We start from the raw sequence: 20,239 nt of genomic DNA, 5'->3' as shown, positions 1-20,239 counted from the left end.
ACAGGAGAAAACCAAATACAAAATAAAAGGACGGTTCACTCCTATGCTACCTTGTGTTCAATGTGTACAGTGTAATATTTACTGTAATCACAACTTCCTTTCTCTAATGGTAAGATTCACATTGTCCTATGACGGCAAACTGATCTGGAAGATCCAGGACTTCAGGAAAAAGAGGGAAGCTGAGGTCAAAGGTCAGCCACCGTGCCTGAGCAGCGTGCCCTTTCACACCGGACGCTGTGGCTACAAAATGGCCATCAAAGCCTATCTGAACGGGGACGGGGAGGGAAGAGGGACTCACCTGTCCCTGTATGTGGTCCTGATGTCGGGAGACTTTGACCCTCTGCTGCCATGGCCTTTCAAACAGACTGTGTCTCTGTCTGTTCTGGATCAAAGTGGTGCTGGTAACCACCACAGAGCCTCAGCTTCAAACCTGATCCTACATCCAAAAGCTTCCAACAACTGTCCATAGAGTCCGTGAGCAACATCGCTGTTGGGTTTTCATGCTTCCTTCCCCTCAACAAGCTAGAAACTCCACATAACGCAGTCTACGTCAGAGACGACACGCTGTTTGTCAAGGCCAAGGTGGACACGGCCGGGTTAGACCAGCTGTAGGTGCTTGTCCTCCAAAGCTGCTGGGTTCCCATGTGTTCCTTCCAGTTTGGCTCCATCAGAAGCTTCTCCATAAATGTCCAACCAATGTGAAGCGTCCTGGTCTCTCCACTGCCCCCCCTCCTCCATGTTGATGTTTCCCACACTGAATGATGACGACAGGCGACATGTGCAGAGGAGGGAGACGTTAAAACGACCACATGGATTCTGATCTGACCGTTCTGATGAAGCTCGCACACTCACACATCGGACAGAAATCGGATCCAGAACCACATATGCAGGTGGCCCAGATCTGGTCTGGGAACTGATCTGGTTTGGTCTGTTCACACTTGAGGGAACATCAGGACTGAGTCAGTGGAGGGAAAACAGCAGCTGGGATGTGGATGGAGCCTGGTACCATCGGTAGAATTTTCTTTACGTTGGCGCCATCTGGTGTTTGTTGTAGGAATGAAACTGTGATAGATGACTGCAGCACAGACGATCAGGTTTTCACAAAATGCTGCAGAAATTAATGTTAAAGGATGAATATTAGGAACATACTGGGAAGATACTGGTTTTCTTGCTGGGAGAGTTTAATTTCAGGCGACTGGCATCAGTGCTGGGCTGGTTTTGGCCTCCAGGAGGTCACTACAAGAGACGGGCAGACACATTAACCGTGAAACGCTGAATGTTTTCATATTTACAGGTCACACATCAGTGTTTGCTTTAAGCTTCAGTCTGACCACTGACTACAAACCCAACAGAGAATGTAATTAATTCTAACTTATTATTATACAAAGGTCATGACCTCACATAATCTGAGAATAACGATGCTCAGATGAAGTTTGTCGTCCTGACATCAGGATTTAACGATCGGGTTATTGGCAGATGTTTGACTGTATCTCAGGCTCAGTGAAACATAATCAAGAGATTCTCTTTGGAGAAATTTACACTGAACAAATCCAATAATTGAAAACAACCACGAGCTGCTGCTGTTTGTCCAGTGGATCAAGGTTTGATGGTTCTCTGGAGATTATTTCCGTGTTAACGTGTCAGATGTTACTGTTCGTGGAGTCTTCACGCTCAGTCTCGTTTAGAAAACCCACAGCTGTCAGTCAGTGAGGAGAAGGGATGAGGGGTTCCAGAAAGTCCTGGTTTCTCACTGGCTCCACGTCGTGGCGGCTGCATCGACACATTACAGACATTTCCACAAAGTCCACACTGACAGATCTGTTACCTTTGGAACATAAAGTTGCAGTGGGAGCAAAAAAGGCTGCTAATCCTGAAAATGTCTGATTTCAGTTTCAGGTGTTTCTGTCTGGGCCTGCAGTCACGTCCAGGGTCACAGTGTGATCCTGAGGCAGAACATGCTGGTACTTCAGCTCCACTGTATTTTTGCTGCTTTCCCATAAATAATATACTCAATGTTTCTGTGAGAAACAGCTCAGGGTTTTATCAGGTACTGACCTCAGCAGGAACAAATAAAATCAGTTTGATTAACGTCTCACTGACACTGTTTTCTTGTCTTTTATCTTATTGGGTCTTAAATCTGGTTATATTTCATAAAAATAATACAATAATATTAAAATATTTACCAGTCACACAACTGGGCTCATCCCAGTCCATCCAGAATGAATTAGAACTGATCAGGATTCAGACTCTCACTCCCTGTTTTTCTTCGTAAGAAAGAGGAAACAGATGTGAACAGTAGAACATCTGTACTGTCACTGAGTTGTGGCAAAACCCGTTGGATGATCAATAAAGAGAGAGCAGACTGGTTGTCTTTTTCTGAATATATTTCTTACAAGAAAGGAGCAAACCAGAACAGAACAGTCGATCAGAGTCTCCCCCAGTTGTTCCCCAGTTGTTCCCTGTGTTCCCATATAGATATCTCATATCTCATACATATTCTATATGTACTCTCTATTCTCATTGGACAGTTGATCCTCCATCCTGGACCTGCTCTGTTATACTGGTCCCTTCCTCACACCTGGTGTCCTAAGGACCCTCGGTGTCAGACTGTACTGGGTCAGGAAGAACATAAACATCAGATATGATTATGAAAAACACATGAGTCTTAGAGAATCAACCTGAAACACCAAGAAAACAGTGAGAAACAATAAAAATCCTAATCAGTAACAATAATCCATCATTGAAACTCATGTTTCCTTTCCATTTCCCTCCTCTGGATCATATACTGATCCACAGACTGACCTCAACATCAAGAACAAATACTGAAACGTTTCAGTCATAGAAGTTTAGCAGTGCTGTTTTTGTGGAACACAGACATCCCTGAGTCTGGAGCTAAGCAAAGTCAGAGGGAACAAGACTCATATACCTGTAAAATAACAACAATGAGATCACTGTTAAGTGTTTACATGTCAGACACACTGCAGACTCACACGGTAGAAACAACCTCACACTGATGTGTGTGTGATCGAAGTGACCCAAGACCAAAGATCTCAACCCTCAGAATTATACCTAACATCTCTGGACTGCTGTGTGTGAAGAAGACTATTCAGATGAGAGACCACATCAGTCATGTCATCAAAATCAGATGGGACTAGTCTACAACACTCTTGGCCAATTACATGACATAACCCCCCCCTGAGCAGCCAACAGGTGGTCTAAGCCCATCCTGTCCTGTAGTTCAGTATTAGCCACCATACGCATCAGGTGGGTCAATTGAAGCATGCCATCTGTGACCAGACTAGTTAGATTTTCCAAGTCCTGACCCAAGGCATCAATGTTATGTGCATTAGCTACTGAACCATATGAAGGTAATAATCCCATAACAAATCTCTGTGGGGGGGGGGAGCAAAGAGTCTCCCCCTCTTGGTCCTGCCCCCTGGAACATAATACTGAGGTTAATATGTGTGATGGTGGGTCAGGTTTTGTACAGGGCCGATACCTGACAGCAGTTTAACCATATGACAGGTACCACACCAGGCAGGAGGAAGAACCTGGTAGAGTTTATTCCCACATTGCCAGGCATGTTGTGTTAAACTGAGATAACCATCTTCTGAAGGGAACAGACTGAGGTGATGAACAAGGAGGTACCCATGAGTTCTTTGGTGCGTCTGAGGAGCAAACAGAACGATTAGATCTATGAAATCCTGGTTCACTAAGCAAAACCCATATTAGGGGACTCAATAAAAATCCTAATCAGTAACAATAATCAATCATTGAAACTCATTTTTCCATTACAACTGCAGGTGTGTGTGGGTGGGGGCCATCTGCTGGTTCCTTTCAGAGTCCCAGGTTTGTGTTGACCCTGTTGATCCGGAGGGAGCCACTAATCCCATCGATCGTTTTCCTGCTCAGGTCTGGTTTCTCAGGAAAGGCAGACTGACGTAAATAAAAATCAGTGACTGTGTTTTATTGTAAACTCCTCTCTGCTCCGTTACTGTCCTAACAAACATCTGAAGTACAACAGAAACCTAATCTCCCTCTGTCAGGGAGCACAGACGCACTGAGGAGTCATGTCCAACCTTGAACCGAGGAAAAAGAGGCTCAGTGAATGAGGTGTAGAAGGTGTAGAGGTGGGTCAGTGTGCCAGAGCAGACGCTGTAGAAGGTCAGAGTCCCAACAGGACAGTCCAGGTACACCGCTACTCTGTGGGAGGTCGAGGGAACATGGAGGAGTGTGGTTTTCTCATTGTGGTAAACAGAGTACCCTTCATCAGAGCAGGACAGGTACCAGAAATCGCCAATATATGACAACAAACCACTGGAACTTAACATGTAGCTTTCACAGCAAGTCACTACTACCCAAACTCCTCCTTTCCACTCGACCTCCCAGTAACAGCGACCAGTCAGATCACCTCTACACACCACGTCCATCTTAGGATACAGCGATTTTCCTCTCACTGCTGTCACCTTCCTGTTGTCGTCGGACACCTGGAGGAGGCTGTCTGATAAGTCTGGGTCCAAGGTGAGTTCACAGGCATCTGACGGAGCAACAGACACGACAACACATCTGATTCTGTATCAACAGACTGTCTGATAAAACTCACAGACGCATCTTTTTGGGTCTTCATTCAAACTGAGAATTAGATGCAGATGCACATTTTCTTGTTTCAGCAGCATCAACATGTTCTGCCTTGTGATGGATCAGAGTGACAACACTTACATTTCCTCAGACCAGGTACCAGTCTCTGTTCTCCACCATGTTCCAGCCTGGAGGAAGAGCCAAAGACTGTTAAAAACACTTGACTTCAGTTATTGTTGGCTACAGCCAACAAAAATCAAAAGGCTAAAACTGGACTAACAGACTAAGGTGCTAAAATGAAGACTGAACCTGAGCAGTCTGGTCTCATGCAACAGAGAAACTGTCCCACTGTCCATACCTGAGAGTTTCCAGATTACAGTGTGGATCGGCCCGTGCAGCAAACAGAAGTTTCTCTCCTGAGTCTCCTGGATGGTTGTAGCTCAGGTCCAGCTCTCTCAGATGAGAGTGTTTGGATCTCAGGGCTGAGGCCAGAGCAGCACAGCCTTCCCCTGTGACCTGACAGCCTGAGAGTCTGGAGACAAACACACAAGAGAGCTTTCTCCCAGTTAAACATGACTTTGTTTCTGGTGTCAGGGAAAGACATGTTGCTGCTTTCAACACTGATGCCGTCAAACCCAAAACAATCATATCTAGTGTTCAATGACTTCACCAATCAGTGTCTGATCAATAACAGCAGGAGCCTCATCAGAAACAGACAGTGGCACTAATGACTTACAGAATGAAAGACCCTTAGGACATTTTCCTCAGATACAACATTCTCTGGGACTAAAGATGGTCGTCACTATTTCTGTCAAACTACATTCAAACGGTCGTCTACTGAACAAACAGAGGTGATCTGACCTGAGAGCCTCCAGTCTACAATGTGGACTCTCTAGTCCCTCAGACAGAAACTTCACTCCTGAGTCCAGGAGGTCGTTGTTGCTCAGGTCCAGGTCTCTCAGATGGGAGTGTTTGGATCTTAGAGCTGAGGCCAGATCTTCACAGCTTCTCTCTGACAGTTCACAGCCAATGAGTCTTAAAACACAATGCAGAAGTACATACATGACATAACATCAGTCTCTGTATTTAACCAGTGAAGGGCACATAGTGGTGGCACTACTGGTCTGAAAAAGCAGTGATACAATGATTCAGGTCTGAAAACACAACACTGACAAAATATCTACAGAATGACTCTGTGCACAAACAGTCCACACAGCAGACAAAAGAGCTGCTGCTACAGACTGAACCTACAGTCCTCAGTCTGTCAGTGACAAAGGCTGCGTCCACATCACAGCTGCCGTTTCTTTGCACTGACTCAAACTTGATGTTTCCACAGTGTGAACAGACCAAACCAGATGTTTCAGTCTCTGCATGGTGGCAGTTTAGGAGCTCAGTGGAGTTCTGGATACCTGTCCCTGACAGACTTGGATCAAACAGCAGATCTGATGGAAACACCAGGGTCTTTAGAAAGTTTGTGTATTCTTGGTGTCTGTCCATACCTGAGAGTTCCCAGATGACAGTGTGGACCCCCCAGTGCAGTAGACAGAGGTTTCAGTCCTGACTCTACTCTGTGGTTGTAGCTCAGGTCCAGCACTTTCAGACTGGAGCAGCTGGATCCCAGAGCTGAGGCCAGAGCAGCACAGCCTTCCCCTGTGATCTTACAGCCCGAGAGTCTGGAGACAAACAGCAGGGATGGGAATTTGAGAATGAGGCCTGATGCTGCAGTTTGATTAGAAATTCAATTAATTCTCATGTCAGGAAACATAACAGCTGTTTAGTTCATTGATCTTTATAACGGTCTCTATCTGACCCTATCTGAGAAATAGCAAACTGTGACTGTGTTCATATACACTCCTGAACAACATCTTAAGACCAGGTTGTAAGTAGTAAGTAAGTAGTAGTGTTTCAAAATGCCAAAAGAAGAAACAGGAGCAAGAAACAAAAAATCGAGAGTAGGCAATTTATTGAAAACTGCTTTTAAACTCAAACAGGCTGTTCATGGTGGCTGTTCCACCAGTGTGAGCAAATAATGGGTAAATAGTGTAAAACCACTTTGAGTGTGGAAAAGTGCTACACAAGTAAACACCAGTTACCACTGAGGTAGACCAGAAATAACTACTACTTCTCCTTTGGGCTGCTCCCTTCAGGGGTCTCCACAGCCAATCATCTGCCTCCATTTAACCCTATCCTCTGTATCCTCCTCACCCACACCAACTATCCTCATGTCCTCCTTCACTACATCCAAGAACCTCCTCTTTGGTCTTCCTCTAGGCCTCCTTCCTGGCAGCTCTAACCTCAGCATCCTTTTACCAATGTATTCACTGTCCCTCCTCTGAACATGTCCAAACCATCTCAATCTGGCTTCCCTGGCTTTTTCTCCAAAACATCTAACATGAGCCGTCCCTCTGATGTCCTCAGTCCTGATCCTATCCATCCTCGTCACTCCCAGAGAGAACCTCAACATCTTCAGCTCTGCTACCTCCAGCTCTGCCTCCTGTCTTTGTCTCAGTGCCACTGTCTCTAAACCAGTCAACATTGCTGGTCTCACCACTGTCTTGTCCACCTTTCCTTTCATTCCTGCTGACACTCTTTTGTCACACATCACACCTGACACTTTCCTCCACCCGTTCCAACCTGCTTGCACACGTCTCTTCACTTCTTTTCCACACTCTCCGTTGCTCTAGACTTGACCCCAGGTACTTAAAATCCTCCACCTTCTTCACCTCTACTCCCTGTAACCTCACCGTTCTACTTGAGTCCCTCTCATTTACACACATGTACTCTGTTTTACTGCGGCCCAGCTTCACTCCTCTCCTTTCCAGAGCAAACCTCCACCTCTCTAGATTTTCCTCCACCTGCTCCCTGCTCTCACTACAGATGACAATGTCGTCTGCAAACATCATGGTCCACGGAGATTCCTGTCTAACCTCATCTGTCAGCCTGTCCATCACCACAGCAAACAAGAAGGGGCTCAAAGCTGATCCTTGGTGCAGTCCCACCTCCACCTTGAACTCCTCTGTCACCCCTACACCTCACCACTGTCTTACAGCTCTCATACATGTCCTGCGCCACTCGGACATACTTCTCTGCCACTCCAGACTTCAGACCAGAAGTAACTAAGAAGCTGAATTCTCTTATGACCTGACATCTCCATTAAACATCAGGGGCGATTTGGACCCTCAAATCCTTTCCCTGGGATTATTTTTCTGTTTACTGGCTTTGAAAAACAATCCAAGAGTCGATTTTCCTTTAGTAAAGTCAGGCCCTGGAAATAAAAATTCTAATCCAGAAAGATGGCACCTCGCTTGTCAGAATATTCAGACAAAAAGTCGAACAGATTTTAGTTGCTTTTTCAAAATGAATCTTTATATTAATTCTTATATTAATGATCCTGAACAAACGGGTGTCTCCTGACCTGAGAGTCTCCAGTCTACAATGTGGACTCTTCAGCCCCTTAAACAGCATCTTCACTCCTGAATCCTTCAGGTCGTTGCTGCTCAGGTCCAGGTCTTTCAGGCTGGAGGACTGGGGGCTGAGAGCTGAGGCCAGATCTTCACAGCTTCTCTCTGACAGTTGACAGTATCTGAGCCTTAAAAAGGTACATAAGACAACATTAGTCTGTACGTTATTTAAAATACGGTCTAGCTTCACTCTGGGAGGCACTCCCTGAGCTCCAGTGCCAACATCTGCTAAAACCACAGTGCGTTTGTTTGTAATTGAATTAGAGTGGAGGAGGGATGCCCAGTCACTACAACACATCAGAGACAGACGTGTGATACAGTAACTAAACTAACATGCCTCAGTTACAAAGATCTTATCACCTGAGTGTCTGGAGTTTGCAGTTGGGACTTCTCAGGCCATCACACAGCGGTTTGATGGAGTCCTGGAGCTCATTTCTGCTCAGGTCCAACTCCTCTAGACCAGAAGACTTTGAGCTGAGAACTGATGAAACACACTCACAACATCTGTCAGTGAGGTGACAGTCATTTAACCTAAAGAGAAAAAACTGCTTTAACCACTCTGTCCTCTGCCTCTGTATTTTAGTACAACCTGTGAACGCCAGAGCAGTTGGGTTCCTTCAGACCAAATACTTACAGGGCTGTCTTTGCTGCTTTCAGCACCGGCACCAGCCTCTCCAGAACTGCATCTGATCTGTCGTAGTCCTTCAGGTCAAAAACATCCAGGTTTTCATCAGAAACAAGCAGCACAAAGGCCACAGCTGACCAGTCACCAGGTGAACCTATGGTATATCCCGGAATCTGGTTTTGGATTTGCCCTATCAGTGACCGGTCACCCAGCTCAATTAAACAGTGGAACAGATTGATGCGCTGGTCAGCAAACGACAGTTCCTCAATCTTTGCACGAATGTAGCTGATTATCTCCTTGTTGCTCTGCAGGGATCTTCTCTGAAATCCCACTTTCTGAAGAAGCACCTGATTCTTGTCCTGTGACAAACCAAACAGGAAGCGCAGGAACAAGTCCCATTTTCCATCTTTGGTGGCCAAGGCCAAATCCACTGCATCTTTGTGGAGGTCAACAATAGAAATTTCTTCCTCCCTCCCTCTCTTGCCATTCTCTGACTGTTTCATCTCCGTCTGCAGCAGATTATCTCTGCTCTCAGTGAAGGTCTCCAACACATACAGAGCTGCCAGAAACTCCTGAACAGTTAAATGGATGAAGGAGTAACAGTCCTGTCTGTAAAGACCATGTTCTTTTCTTATGACCTGTGTACAAACTCCTGAGTAAACTGCAGCTTGTTCCAGATCAATCTTACAGTCTTGCAGATCTTCCTTACTGAAGATTAAGTTTCCCTTCTGCAGCTGCTCAAATGCCAGTTTTCCCAATTTCATGATCAGGTCTTTGTCTGTTTCCTCTTTCTCATAATGCTTCTCACGTTTGCGCTGAGTCTGAATGATCAGGAAGTGCATGTACATTTCAGTCACAGTTCTGGGCAACTTGTTTTCCTGAGTATTGGCGAGGAGACTCTCAAGAACTGTGGCAAAAATCCAGCAGAACATTGGAATGTGGCACATGATGTACAGGCTTCTCAACAGTTTGGACTGAAGATGACTGATGATCTTCTGGGCAACATCTTTGTCCCCAAATTTCTTCTGAAAGTACTCCTCCTTCTGCTCGTCATTAAAGCCTCGTATCTCGGTCACTCTGTTGAAGTGTTTGGCAGGAATCTTGCTGGCTGCGGCCGGTCTAGTTGTGATCCAGATCGAGGCTTTGTGCAGCAGGTTCCCTTGGATTAAGTTGGTTAGCAGGGCGTCTACTGTTGCAGTCTGGGTAATGTTGCGGCACCCCTTATTATTCTCAAAGTCCAGAGGGAATTTGCTTTCGTCCAGACCGTCAAAGATGAACAACACACTTGAACTACTGTAGTCTGATCTTTCCAAGTCATTCACTTCTTCAAAATTGTCAGTTATTAAGTCCTTAAGACTACGGGGTTCATCTTTTATTGAATTCAAGTCTCGGAAAGTGAAGGGAAATATGAACTGAATATTCTGGTTGGCTGCTCCTGTGGCCCAGTCATGAGTGAATTTCTGCACAGCTACAGTTTTTCCAATGCCAGCAATTCCCTTGGTCAGGACTCTCTGGGGACGAGACTCTTCCTCTGCTAAAGGTTTAACAATGTCATTGAGGTCGATTTTCCTCTCCTGACTCGTTCTTCTTTGACATTCCAGCTCAACCACTTCATGTTCTCCATTAACGTCCCCACTGCCTCCTTGTGTGATGTAAAGTTCTGTGTAGATCTTGTTTAGAGAAGTCGATGATTCATCATTTGTTTCTGAAATCAGTGCTTTTGTTTTATTTTGAAGGTAAGATTTTAGTTCAGTTTGGCACCTTTGGATATTTTCTGAAAGATGAATGAAAGAACAGTTACAGCAATGACCACCTTTTGTTCATATCCTATGTTTGCTTGGTTTTAGGACAAACATAAAACACAAAACCTTAACAACAAACGAGACTTGAACCACAATGTCATGTTCATAAACACTTAGAACACTCAGAGAGCGCCTAACTTTACTTATAGACTCTCACTATTTTCTTAATTACCTGTAAAATATAAAACTATTTTAAGCAGAAAATGTGGCGCCTGTGTTACAACAACAGTTGTGACTACTTGACAAAATGTCTGGCAAATAATCACTTTGGGTTCACTGTTAGTTATTTTTAATTTTGCTGACCTGATGAGAGTAGAAATCAGAACACGTCATGTTAACAGCCAACTATGCAGTTTCTTTACTACTTCCTCTTTGAACTGACGCTGTTGGACGGGAACATCCAGCTGTGTTTGCATCGACTCCACAACAACTCACTCTAGTTACATTCTGCTGACAGTAAAGTGCAGTAAAAACAGAAAATTAATAGTTTTTTGTTACTTGGTTTAGAAAAAGCTCAGTACCTTTGGTTTTAGGAGCAACAGCATCAGCCTCATGTGTCCTGGAGGGAACCTGACCTGAAACAGGAACAGAAACATCTCTTGAGAAACTCAGACTGATTAATGCAGTCACTCAATTAATCAGAAGGAGCTTAATAAATTCAGGTCAATATTTACCATAAGTGTTGTTTACAGTGATGTTTACATCACGGGTCACATGAGTACTGGTAAACTGAGGTGCGATGATGACACTTTCATTCTGGGCAGTGACTGTGATGTTTGGAGCTTCTCTCTGAGCTGCAGCTATAAAATGATCAGGAGCCAGAATCCAGAAATGAATGACCTTTCATCTAAGACTGGCATGTGTATGAGGGATTCCTAGATTCTGTTTTGTAATTTAATTTAATCTAATTTAGCAAAGATCTGAAAACACAGATTACATTGAAACTGACCAACACAACCTTCTTATTTACCCTATGTAACTAAGAATGTGAAAATATTAAATATGTGTAAGTAATAAGTGTTTAAATCCAAATGTTAATAATTAGCTGGTTACTTCTTAATTTCCAGTAGACAAATGGCACACACACACACAAACATATATAGATATAAAATTCAACTTATATATGAATATATACACTAAATATGTGCTGTTAGTATGGTCGTACAACTACCAGAAAGGGAAATTCACAGGGTGGGACTGACTCAAAATAAATAGCATCAGATCAGTTTCCAGTTTTTTCTTCTCGTCAGAACAAGTTTTCTTTCTTCCTCAGATAGAGCTGAGTCTGAAAACACATCAGTGATAGTAATAAAGAAATTAAACCAGCATCTCACCGTCCTGGGATGTATCAGGAACCACAGTCGGACCACTTGGACTTTCCATTTCCCCAACCAGCTCTCCTCACTTCAGACCTTCAGAACAAACATCACAGAGAATAATACAAGGAGCTGAAATAACAAAAGTGCTTTATATCACAAATCCTGCATTTCCACACTTACATTCAGTTTCCTGTAAGTCCTGTTAATGTCAGTAAAAAGAAAGAGCATGTCCTGTTAGTCAGTGTTAGAGCTGTTGCTTACTTGTCTTTGAGTGTTGCCTCCTGTTGCGTGTTATCAGCTGTGAAAGTTGACCCCATGTCTCCTGATGACATTTCCAAGGGGAAGCATATACAAGATAAAAAGCATGGGGCCAAAAATGAATCCCTGCGGGACACCTCAATTTATTCCATGGATTGTTGAGGAAAATGTATCCAGACTTACCATCTGTGGGGTTTTACAGGTACTTAAACTGGTACAGAGGTGCTGGAGATTTATAGTCTACAACACAAAAATGTAAAGACTCAACAGAATGATTTCATTTATTTTACATCTGACCCACATCAACACCGTTACAGTCTAGTGTCTAAATATAACAGGCTATATCCACAATGCATCAACAAACAGACAAGTTTCACGTTAATAACATTTAATCATGGCAGTGTAATGACAGTCTACTCACATCGCCAGAGTTTGATTCATAACCACCTCAGTCCAGATTCTCCTGTCCACGCTAAACCACCGTAGTTTTCCCGAAAATGCGTGTTTCCCAAAGACGAACCTTCGTAAAACCTCATGGACACACGCAGGGTCTATTTTCTAACTTGGCTAACTTGGTTTGATTCCGACACAATCCAGAGAAAAGTCGCGTTTAACAGGACATCAGTTTCTGGCAAAGTCACTTTCCGGTGCAACAGCAGCTGTAGATAAAACTCAACTTACCTGACGCAAAAAACGGCAAAGCGTTTCTCTAACATCCTACAGTGTCAGTGAGGAGACCAGAGCAATCGATCTCAGGCTCGAGGATCAAGGAAATCAGTCGATCACAGATGCTGTGGACAGATTGCTCAGATTAAACAGGAGCGTTTATATTTAGTGTTTTATCATATTCACACTTTAAACATTTACTGTTGCTGCAAGTTATTACAGGTTTTAAACGCAAAGGTCTAGTTTTGACAACCATTATAAACTGTCTTCATCACTGCATGATGTTTTAGACTGACACTGTTTTTAACTTAATGAAGACCATGAATTAAATCATTTTCAAGACTCACCATTTCCTTTTTAACCTGTCACATACGGACATGAATAGAAACATAGATGGTTGGAAACGCAGTAACTGAGCTGGTTTTATTTTTATTGCACGAAGGGTACTTATATAGCCTTAAACATATATATACAAGACTGGAAGACCAGACATACCAACCTTTGCACCGTCTGGTGAGCCTATGACTCACTGCCTCACAAATGGATCCCGGAATGCTTGGAGCTATACAAGACCAACAGGACCCTAAGAACCTTCATAAGGAACTCAATGGGACTGTGGAAAACAACCCTAGTAGCCGACTGCACAAGTTTCCATCAAGTGCGGCATCTACCAAGGAGAGGCTCTGTCCATGCTGCTGTTCTGCATAAGGCTGGACCCTCTCAGCCAGATCATCACTAAGACTGGCTACAGATCTGGACCCTCTCAGCCAGATCATCACTAAGACTGGCTACAGATACTGACTACGAAATGGAGCAACCATCAGCCATCTCCTGTACATTTATAACAACAAGCTGTATGCCAGGACTGAGCGAGACAGAGGACTCACTGATCCACACCATCAGGATATACAGCAATGACATTGTAATGTCATTTGGATTGGATAAGTGTGGATGACAACAAACAGAAGGAAGGTTGTCAGGACTGAAGGAGCTGAAATGCCAGAAGGCAGCATAGCGAATGCTAAGGGAAGCTACAAGTACTTTGGAATCCCACAGGCAAGAAGAAGCCACAAGGAAAGCTGCCACAGCCAAATACCTACAGAGAGTAAGACAAGTCCTAAGAAGTCAGCTAAATGGGAAGAACAAGGTCCAAGATATCAACACCTTCCTTAAGGAGGCCGAGGACTGGTGAGCGTCACAGCCACCATCTCAGATGACACAGCAAAGACCCATGACTACCATCAGGAACATGGCCCCAAGTGATGGGATACTTGGAGATTATCTCAGACAACAGAAGCCTGAGGAAGAGAGAGGAGCAAGAACCATCATGGCTGGACAGACCCCTGCACGGTGTGTACCACCGACAGGTAAAAGTAGGCTGATATCGAAAGGTCCTACCAGTGGCCGGACTGAAAGACAGCACAGAGGCACTCATCATAACAGTGGTTCCCGTGGTAATCAGGACACTTGGGCTGTGACCCCCCCCAGACTGGGAGAGTCGTTCTAAAAGATCCCAGGAACAACATCGGAGCGCTCAGTTCAGAAGAGCGCGGTGCTAGGAACAGCTAAGATACTGTGAAGAACCCTCAAACTTCATGGTCCCCAGAGGACTGAATGTGTTACACTCCCTTTATGAAGTCCCCTTTCGACTTTAATTAGTCCTTTGCCTTTAACAGGACTCTGAACCAACTTTACAACTTAGTTCCAATGCCAACTATGAGTGCAAAAATAACACATTAATAAAGAGCATTTGTTGACAACCTCCAGGATTCAGTGGATCAGCTGAAAGCACTTTCAGAAGGTGACTGACCATCAGACGTTCTTTATGATCCATCATGTCTACAACAAGAATTTTATTTTTGCTGATATCCAGCTCTCTGAGGCAAGAGTGTGAAGCCAGACCACTGGATAATGACAAGTGCCCTTTCGCTGTAATGCTGCATTCTTCCAAACTGCACAAAGAAGAAAAAACATGATTTATAACCTATTTGCCACATTCACAAATCAAACAAAACCTTTGCATCAGGACTGAAGCTGGTGAGTTCTTGTTTGAATCTGGAAAAAAACATTTTATTATTAAACACTCAAAAAACTAAACTTCAGGAAAAAAAACAGTAGAGAACATTGATGGTTTTCGTGCTAGGACAGATCTTCTTCACTTCATACATGCTTCCCTTAGGCAATGTCATTAGGAAGCACTCTATGAATTACCATGGCTATGCAGATGACACTCAGCTGTATCTATCTAACAATATAGCTACTTTAGATGGTTGATGATGATTAGCTCTTATTAAGATGTGTCCTTTAATTCACACATAAAACAAATCTCTATTACTATCTTCTGTCACTTACACAACATTGTCAAAATTAGGAGCATCCTGTCTCAAAATGATGCAGAAAAACTAGTCCATGCATTTACTTCAAGGCTAGATTACTGTAACTCTGTACTGTCCAGTCCTGTCCTCTCTAGAACCTGAATCAGATCAGAAAAGATCCACCAAAGACACTAACAGAAACATTAAGAAAATTTACATAACAGAGGAAACAGCTGCGAACAGTAGAACATCTGTACTTTCACTGCAGGTGTGTGTGGGTGGGGACCATCTGCTGGTTCCTTTCAGAGCTCCAGGTTTGTGTTGACCCTGTTGATCCGGAGGGAGCCACTAATCCCATCGATCATTTTCCTGCTCAGGTCTGGTTTCTCAGGAAAGGCAGACTGACGTAAATAAAAATCAGTGACTGTGTTTTATTGTAAACTCCTCTCTGCTCCGTTACTGTCCTAACAAACATCTGAAGTACAACAGAAACCTAATCTCCCTCTGTCAGGGAGCACAGACGCACTGAGGAGTCATGTCCAACCTTGAACCGAGGAAAAAGAGGCTCAGTGAATGAGGTGTAGAAGGTGTAGAGGTGGGTCAGTGTGCCAGAGCAGACGCTGTAGAAGGTCAGAGTCCCAACAGGACAGTCCAGGTACACTGCTACTCTGTGGGAGGTCGAGGGAACATGGAGGAGTGTGGTTTTCTTATTGTGGTAGACAGAGTACCCTTCATCAGAGCAGGACAGGTACCAAAAATCGCCAAGATATCCAAAAACACCATCAGGAGTGGAACCTAACATGTAGCTTTCACAGCACGTCACCATTACCTCAACCCTTCCTTCCCACTCGACCTCCCAGTAACAGCGATCAGTCAGATCACCTCCACACAGCACCTCCTGAGGATATGGCCATTTTCCTCTCACTGCTGTCACCTTCCTGCTGTCGTCGGACACCTGGAGGAGGCTGTCTGATAAGTCTGGGTCCAAGGTGAGTTCACAGGCATCTGACGGAGCAACAGACACGACAACACATCTGATTCTGTATCAACAGACTGTCTGATAAAACTCACAGACGCATCTTTTTGGGTCTTCATTCAAACTGAGAATTAGATGCAGATGCACATTTTCTTGTTTCAGCAGCATCAACATGTTCTGCCTTGTGATGGATCAGAGTGACAACACTTACATTTCCTCAGACCAGGTACCAGTCTCTGTTCTCCACCATGTTCCAGCCTGGAGGAAGAGCCAAAGACTGTTAAAAACACTTGACTTCAGTTATTGTTGGCTACAGCCAACAAAAATCAAAAGGCTAAAACTGGACTAACAGACTAAGGTGCTAAAATGAAGACTGAACCTGAGCAGTCTGGTCTCATGCAACAGAGAAACTGTCCCACTGTCCATACCTGAGAGTTTCCAGATTACAGTGTGGATCGGCCTGTGCAGCAAACAGAAGTTTCTCTCCTGAGTCTCCTGGATGGTTGTAGCTCAGGTCCAGCTCTCTCAGATGAGAGTGTTTGGATCTCAGGGCTGAGGCCAGAGCAGCACAGCCTTCCCCTGTGACCTGACAGCCTGAGAGTCTGGAGACAAACACACAAGAGAGCTTTCTCCCAGTTAAACATGACTTTGTTTCTGGTGTCAGGGAAAGACATGTTGCTGCTTTCAACACTGATGCCGTCAAACCCAAAACAATCATATCTAGTGTTCAATGACTTCACCAATCAGTGTCTGATCAATAACAGCAGGAGCCTCATCAGAAACAGACAGTGGCACTAATGACTTACAGAATGAAAGACCCTTAGGACATTTTCCTCAGATACAACATTCTCTGGGACTAAAGATGGTCGTCACTATTTCTGTCAAACTACATTCAAACGTTCGTCTACTGAACAAACAGAGGTGATCTGACCTGAGAGCCTCCAGTCTACAATGTGGACTCTCTAGTCCCTCAGAAAGAAACTTCACTCCTGAGTCCAGGAGGTCGTTGTTGCTCAGGTCCAGGTCTCTCAGATGGGAGTGTTTGGATCTTAGAGCTGAGGCCAGATCTTCACAGCTTCTCTCTGACAGTTCACAGCCAATGAGTCTTAAAACACAATGCAGAAGTACATACATGACATAACATCAGTCTCTGTATTTAACCAGTGAAGGGCACATAATGGTGGCACTACTGGTCTGAAAAAGCAGTGATACAATGATTCAGGTCTGAAAACACAACACTGACAAAATATCTACAGAATGACTCTGTGCACAAACAGTCCACACAGCAGACAAAACTTCAAAGTGTATCAGGATTCAAAGTCTTCATCTTTAAGCTGATATCTAATGAGAGCACTTTGGGGGATATTACAGTCTGGACCCTTTGAGGAAAACAAAGAGCTGCTGCTACAGACCGAACCTACAGTCCACAGTCAGTGACAAAGGCTGCGTCCACATCACAACTAGAGTACCCCCCCCCCCGTACCTAAAACAAATTCCTTGTGTGTGTGTCCGTGCGTGCGCACACTCACTTGGCAATAAAGCTCATTCTGATTCTGATTCTTATTCCCTGACAGACTTGGATCAAACAGCAGATCTGTTGGAAACACCAGGGTCTTTAGAAAGTTTGTGTATTCTTGGTGTCTGTCCTTACCTGAGAGTTCCCAGATGACAGTGTGGACCCCCCAGTGCAGCAGACAGAGGTTTCAGTCCTGACTCTACTCTGTGGTTGTAGCTCAGGTCCAACACTTTCAGACTGGAGCAGCTGGATCCCAGAGCTGAGGCCAGAGCAGCACAGCCTTCCCCTGTGATCTTACAGCCTGAGAGTCTGGAGACATAAGATCCAAACACACTGTCGTGGTGAAAAATGTTTTAGAATGAAACAATTTAATTCTGATTCCTGGTGTCACAGTTCTTGGCTCATTATAACACAACTGGCAGTTAGGGGTCAACTGGTCTTGAAGTTTTCTGTCTGACCCAACAGAAAGAAGCAGAGTGTGTGAGTGTACATACAGGTGCTGTGTGTCCAGCCAGAACACAAAAGACCACCCTTCACTGAATTCTCTTATGAGCTGACATCTCCATCAAACATCGGGTGGTATTTGGACACTCAAATCCTTTCTCCTGGGATTATTTTTCATTGTTTATTGGCGGAGTAGGAAGCGGGACAGACTTGACAGAGCTAAACATGTTCAAGCTGAAGGAGTCCTACAGTCTGGCTGGCTTGTGGGACTCCTGAAGTACCTGTCAGCTACTGTGCCACAACCCAGATGGTGGTGGAGGCAAAAACTCGGGTATGGGAGGAGTTCGGTGAAGCCATGGAGAAGAACTCGGTCGGCCTCGAAGAAATTCTGGCAAACCGTCCCGTGCCTCAAGAGGAGGAAGCAGTGCTCTGCCAACACTGTTTACAGTGGAAGCGGAGCTGACCTCGACTGGGGATATTGTCAGATGGTGGAAGGAATACTTCAAGGATCTCCTCAACCCCACCGGGGCACGTGCCTTCCATAGAGGAAGCAGAGGCTGGGAAGTTGGAGGCAGATCCGCCCATCGCCCAAGCTGAAGTCACTGGGGTAGTTCGGCAGCTCCTTAGTGGCAAGGTACCGGGATCTGCCCTGAGTATCTCAAATCTCTGAATGCTGTTGGGCTGTCATGGTTGACATGCCTCTGCAACATTACGTGGTGTCTGAGGACCGTACCTCTGCACTGGTAAAGCAGGGTGGTGGTCCCTCTTTTTAAGAAGGGGGACCGGAGGGTGTGTTCCCACTATAGTGGGAACACTATACACTACTCAGCCTCCCTGGGAAGGTCTATGCCAGGGTGCTGGAGACAAGGATCCGATGGTAGAACTTAGGATCCAGGAGGAACAATGTGGTTTTTGTCCTGGTCATGCAACACTAGACCAGTTCAATACCCTCTTCAGGGTGCTCGAGGGTTCGTGGGAGTTTGCCCAACCAGTTCACATGTGCTTTGTGGACTTGGTGAAGACATTCGACCACGTCCCTTGCAACATTCTGTGGGAGGTGCTCTGGGAGTATGGGGTCCGGGGCTCTTTGTCAAGGGCTCTGCTTTTTGCAGACGATGATGTCCCGTTGGCTCCATCAAGCCAGAACCTTCAGCGTTGTTACGCCCCAGCCTAGGGGTTGCCGGAGCGTAACACGATTGTGGAGTTTTTCTCCAAACCTCTCCCACTCTCAACAAACACGAACGAACGAACTACAATTAACAAGAATATTTATTCTGTCAAAACACAGAATGCAATACAGAATGTTCAACAAAACACAAACGCTAAGTTAGCCTTACTCAAACAAAAACGCTCTGTGAGCCCTACTTAAACAAAAAAGCTACACTTAGCCCTACGATATCAATCGAACAAATGGCAAATAACAAACACGCTAAATAGCCCTATAATAGCTAATACAAAGAAACAACACAAAATCACAGGTCGTCAGCCTGGAAACTCCTAAAACAAAACAGGAGAAAACAAAACACAAAACGTAGCCTAAATGTCTAAATATGTCTAATCGAAAATAAAGAAAACTACTTTTAATACTAAACCTACAAAACGAAACAAAAATCTAATCTCTAACTAACGCGAAATCGAAATCTTTATCAAATAGCTGGGAATGGCAAAGGTGGGAAAATAGCTCTCCTGAGCAGCAGTCCGTGGGCTTCTTATCGTTCTTCCAGGAAGTGTTGGACCAATCCCGGAAGTCCAATCCACGGCTTCCCACGTCCACGCCCACTTCATCCTCCGTCACACCCACACACATACATACACACACACATAATGACCCCTAGGGTCATAACAGCGTGCACTGGGATAGTTTGCAACCAAATGTGAAGCGGCTGGGATGGGAATCAGCACCTCCAAGTCCGAAGCCATGGTTCTCAACTGGAAAAAGGTGGCCTTTCCATCTCCAGGTCAGGAGAGAGATCCTGCCTGAGGTGGGGGAGTTTAAGTATCTTGGGATCTTGTTCATGAGTGAGGGACAGGGCGTGAGATTGACAGACAGATCGGTGCATTGGCAGCAGCAATGCAGTTGATGTACTGGTTCGTTGTGGTGAAGACAGAGCTCAGCTGAAAGGCGAAGCTGGGAGGAGTATGTCCCACTGGGACGAGACCCCGGGGAAGACCCAGGACACGCTGGAGAGACTGTCACTCGGCTGGCCTGGGAACGCCTCAGTGTCCCCCCATATGACCTGGAAAAAGTGTCCAGGGAAAAGGTAGTCTGGGCATCCCTG

General features: G+C 44.8%; 1 protein-coding gene across 6 annotated transcripts in view; it reads right to left on the bottom strand.

Moving 5' to 3' along the window:
• Positions 1-738: 738 nt before the first annotated feature.
• Positions 739-20,239, bottom strand: part of LOC113140172 (NACHT, LRR and PYD domains-containing protein 12-like) — a 33,516-nt gene continuing 14,015 nt past the window's right edge. For 2 of the 6 annotated variants that reach the window (XM_026323927.1, XM_026323928.1), the window contains 9 exons: positions 17,652-17,825; positions 17,068-17,105; positions 7,994-8,129; positions 6,078-6,251; positions 5,440-5,613; positions 4,937-5,110; positions 4,720-4,766; positions 2,184-4,537; positions 739-1,236 (listed from right to left, as the gene is read on the bottom strand). In XM_026323927.1, the coding sequence (XP_026179712.1) occupies positions 4,029-4,537; positions 4,720-4,766; positions 4,937-5,110; positions 5,440-5,613; positions 6,078-6,251; positions 7,994-8,129; positions 17,068-17,105; positions 17,652-17,825 (1,426 nt within the window). In that variant the 3' untranslated portion in view covers positions 739-1,236; positions 2,184-4,028. Of the gene's footprint in view, positions 1,237-2,183; positions 4,538-4,719; positions 4,767-4,936; positions 5,111-5,439; positions 5,614-6,077; positions 6,252-7,993; positions 8,168-8,399; positions 8,571-8,673; positions 10,439-10,987; positions 11,042-11,140; positions 11,267-11,800; positions 11,879-12,046; positions 12,108-12,226; positions 12,284-12,464; positions 12,983-13,480; positions 16,030-16,211; positions 16,259-16,428; positions 16,603-16,931; positions 17,106-17,651; positions 17,826-20,239 lie in introns of those variants that run through there. The other 4 variants (XM_026323932.1, XM_026323933.1, XM_026323929.1 and 1 more) reach the window with 4 other exon arrangements.

Source organism: Mastacembelus armatus, unplaced genomic scaffold (assembly GCF_900324485.2).
Source record: "Mastacembelus armatus unplaced genomic scaffold, fMasArm1.2, whole genome shotgun sequence".
Classification (NCBI taxonomy): domain Eukaryota; kingdom Metazoa; phylum Chordata; class Actinopteri; order Synbranchiformes; family Mastacembelidae; genus Mastacembelus; species Mastacembelus armatus.
Note: the sequence above shows the minus strand (reverse complement) of the source record. Positions and strands in the feature narration are given on the sequence as shown.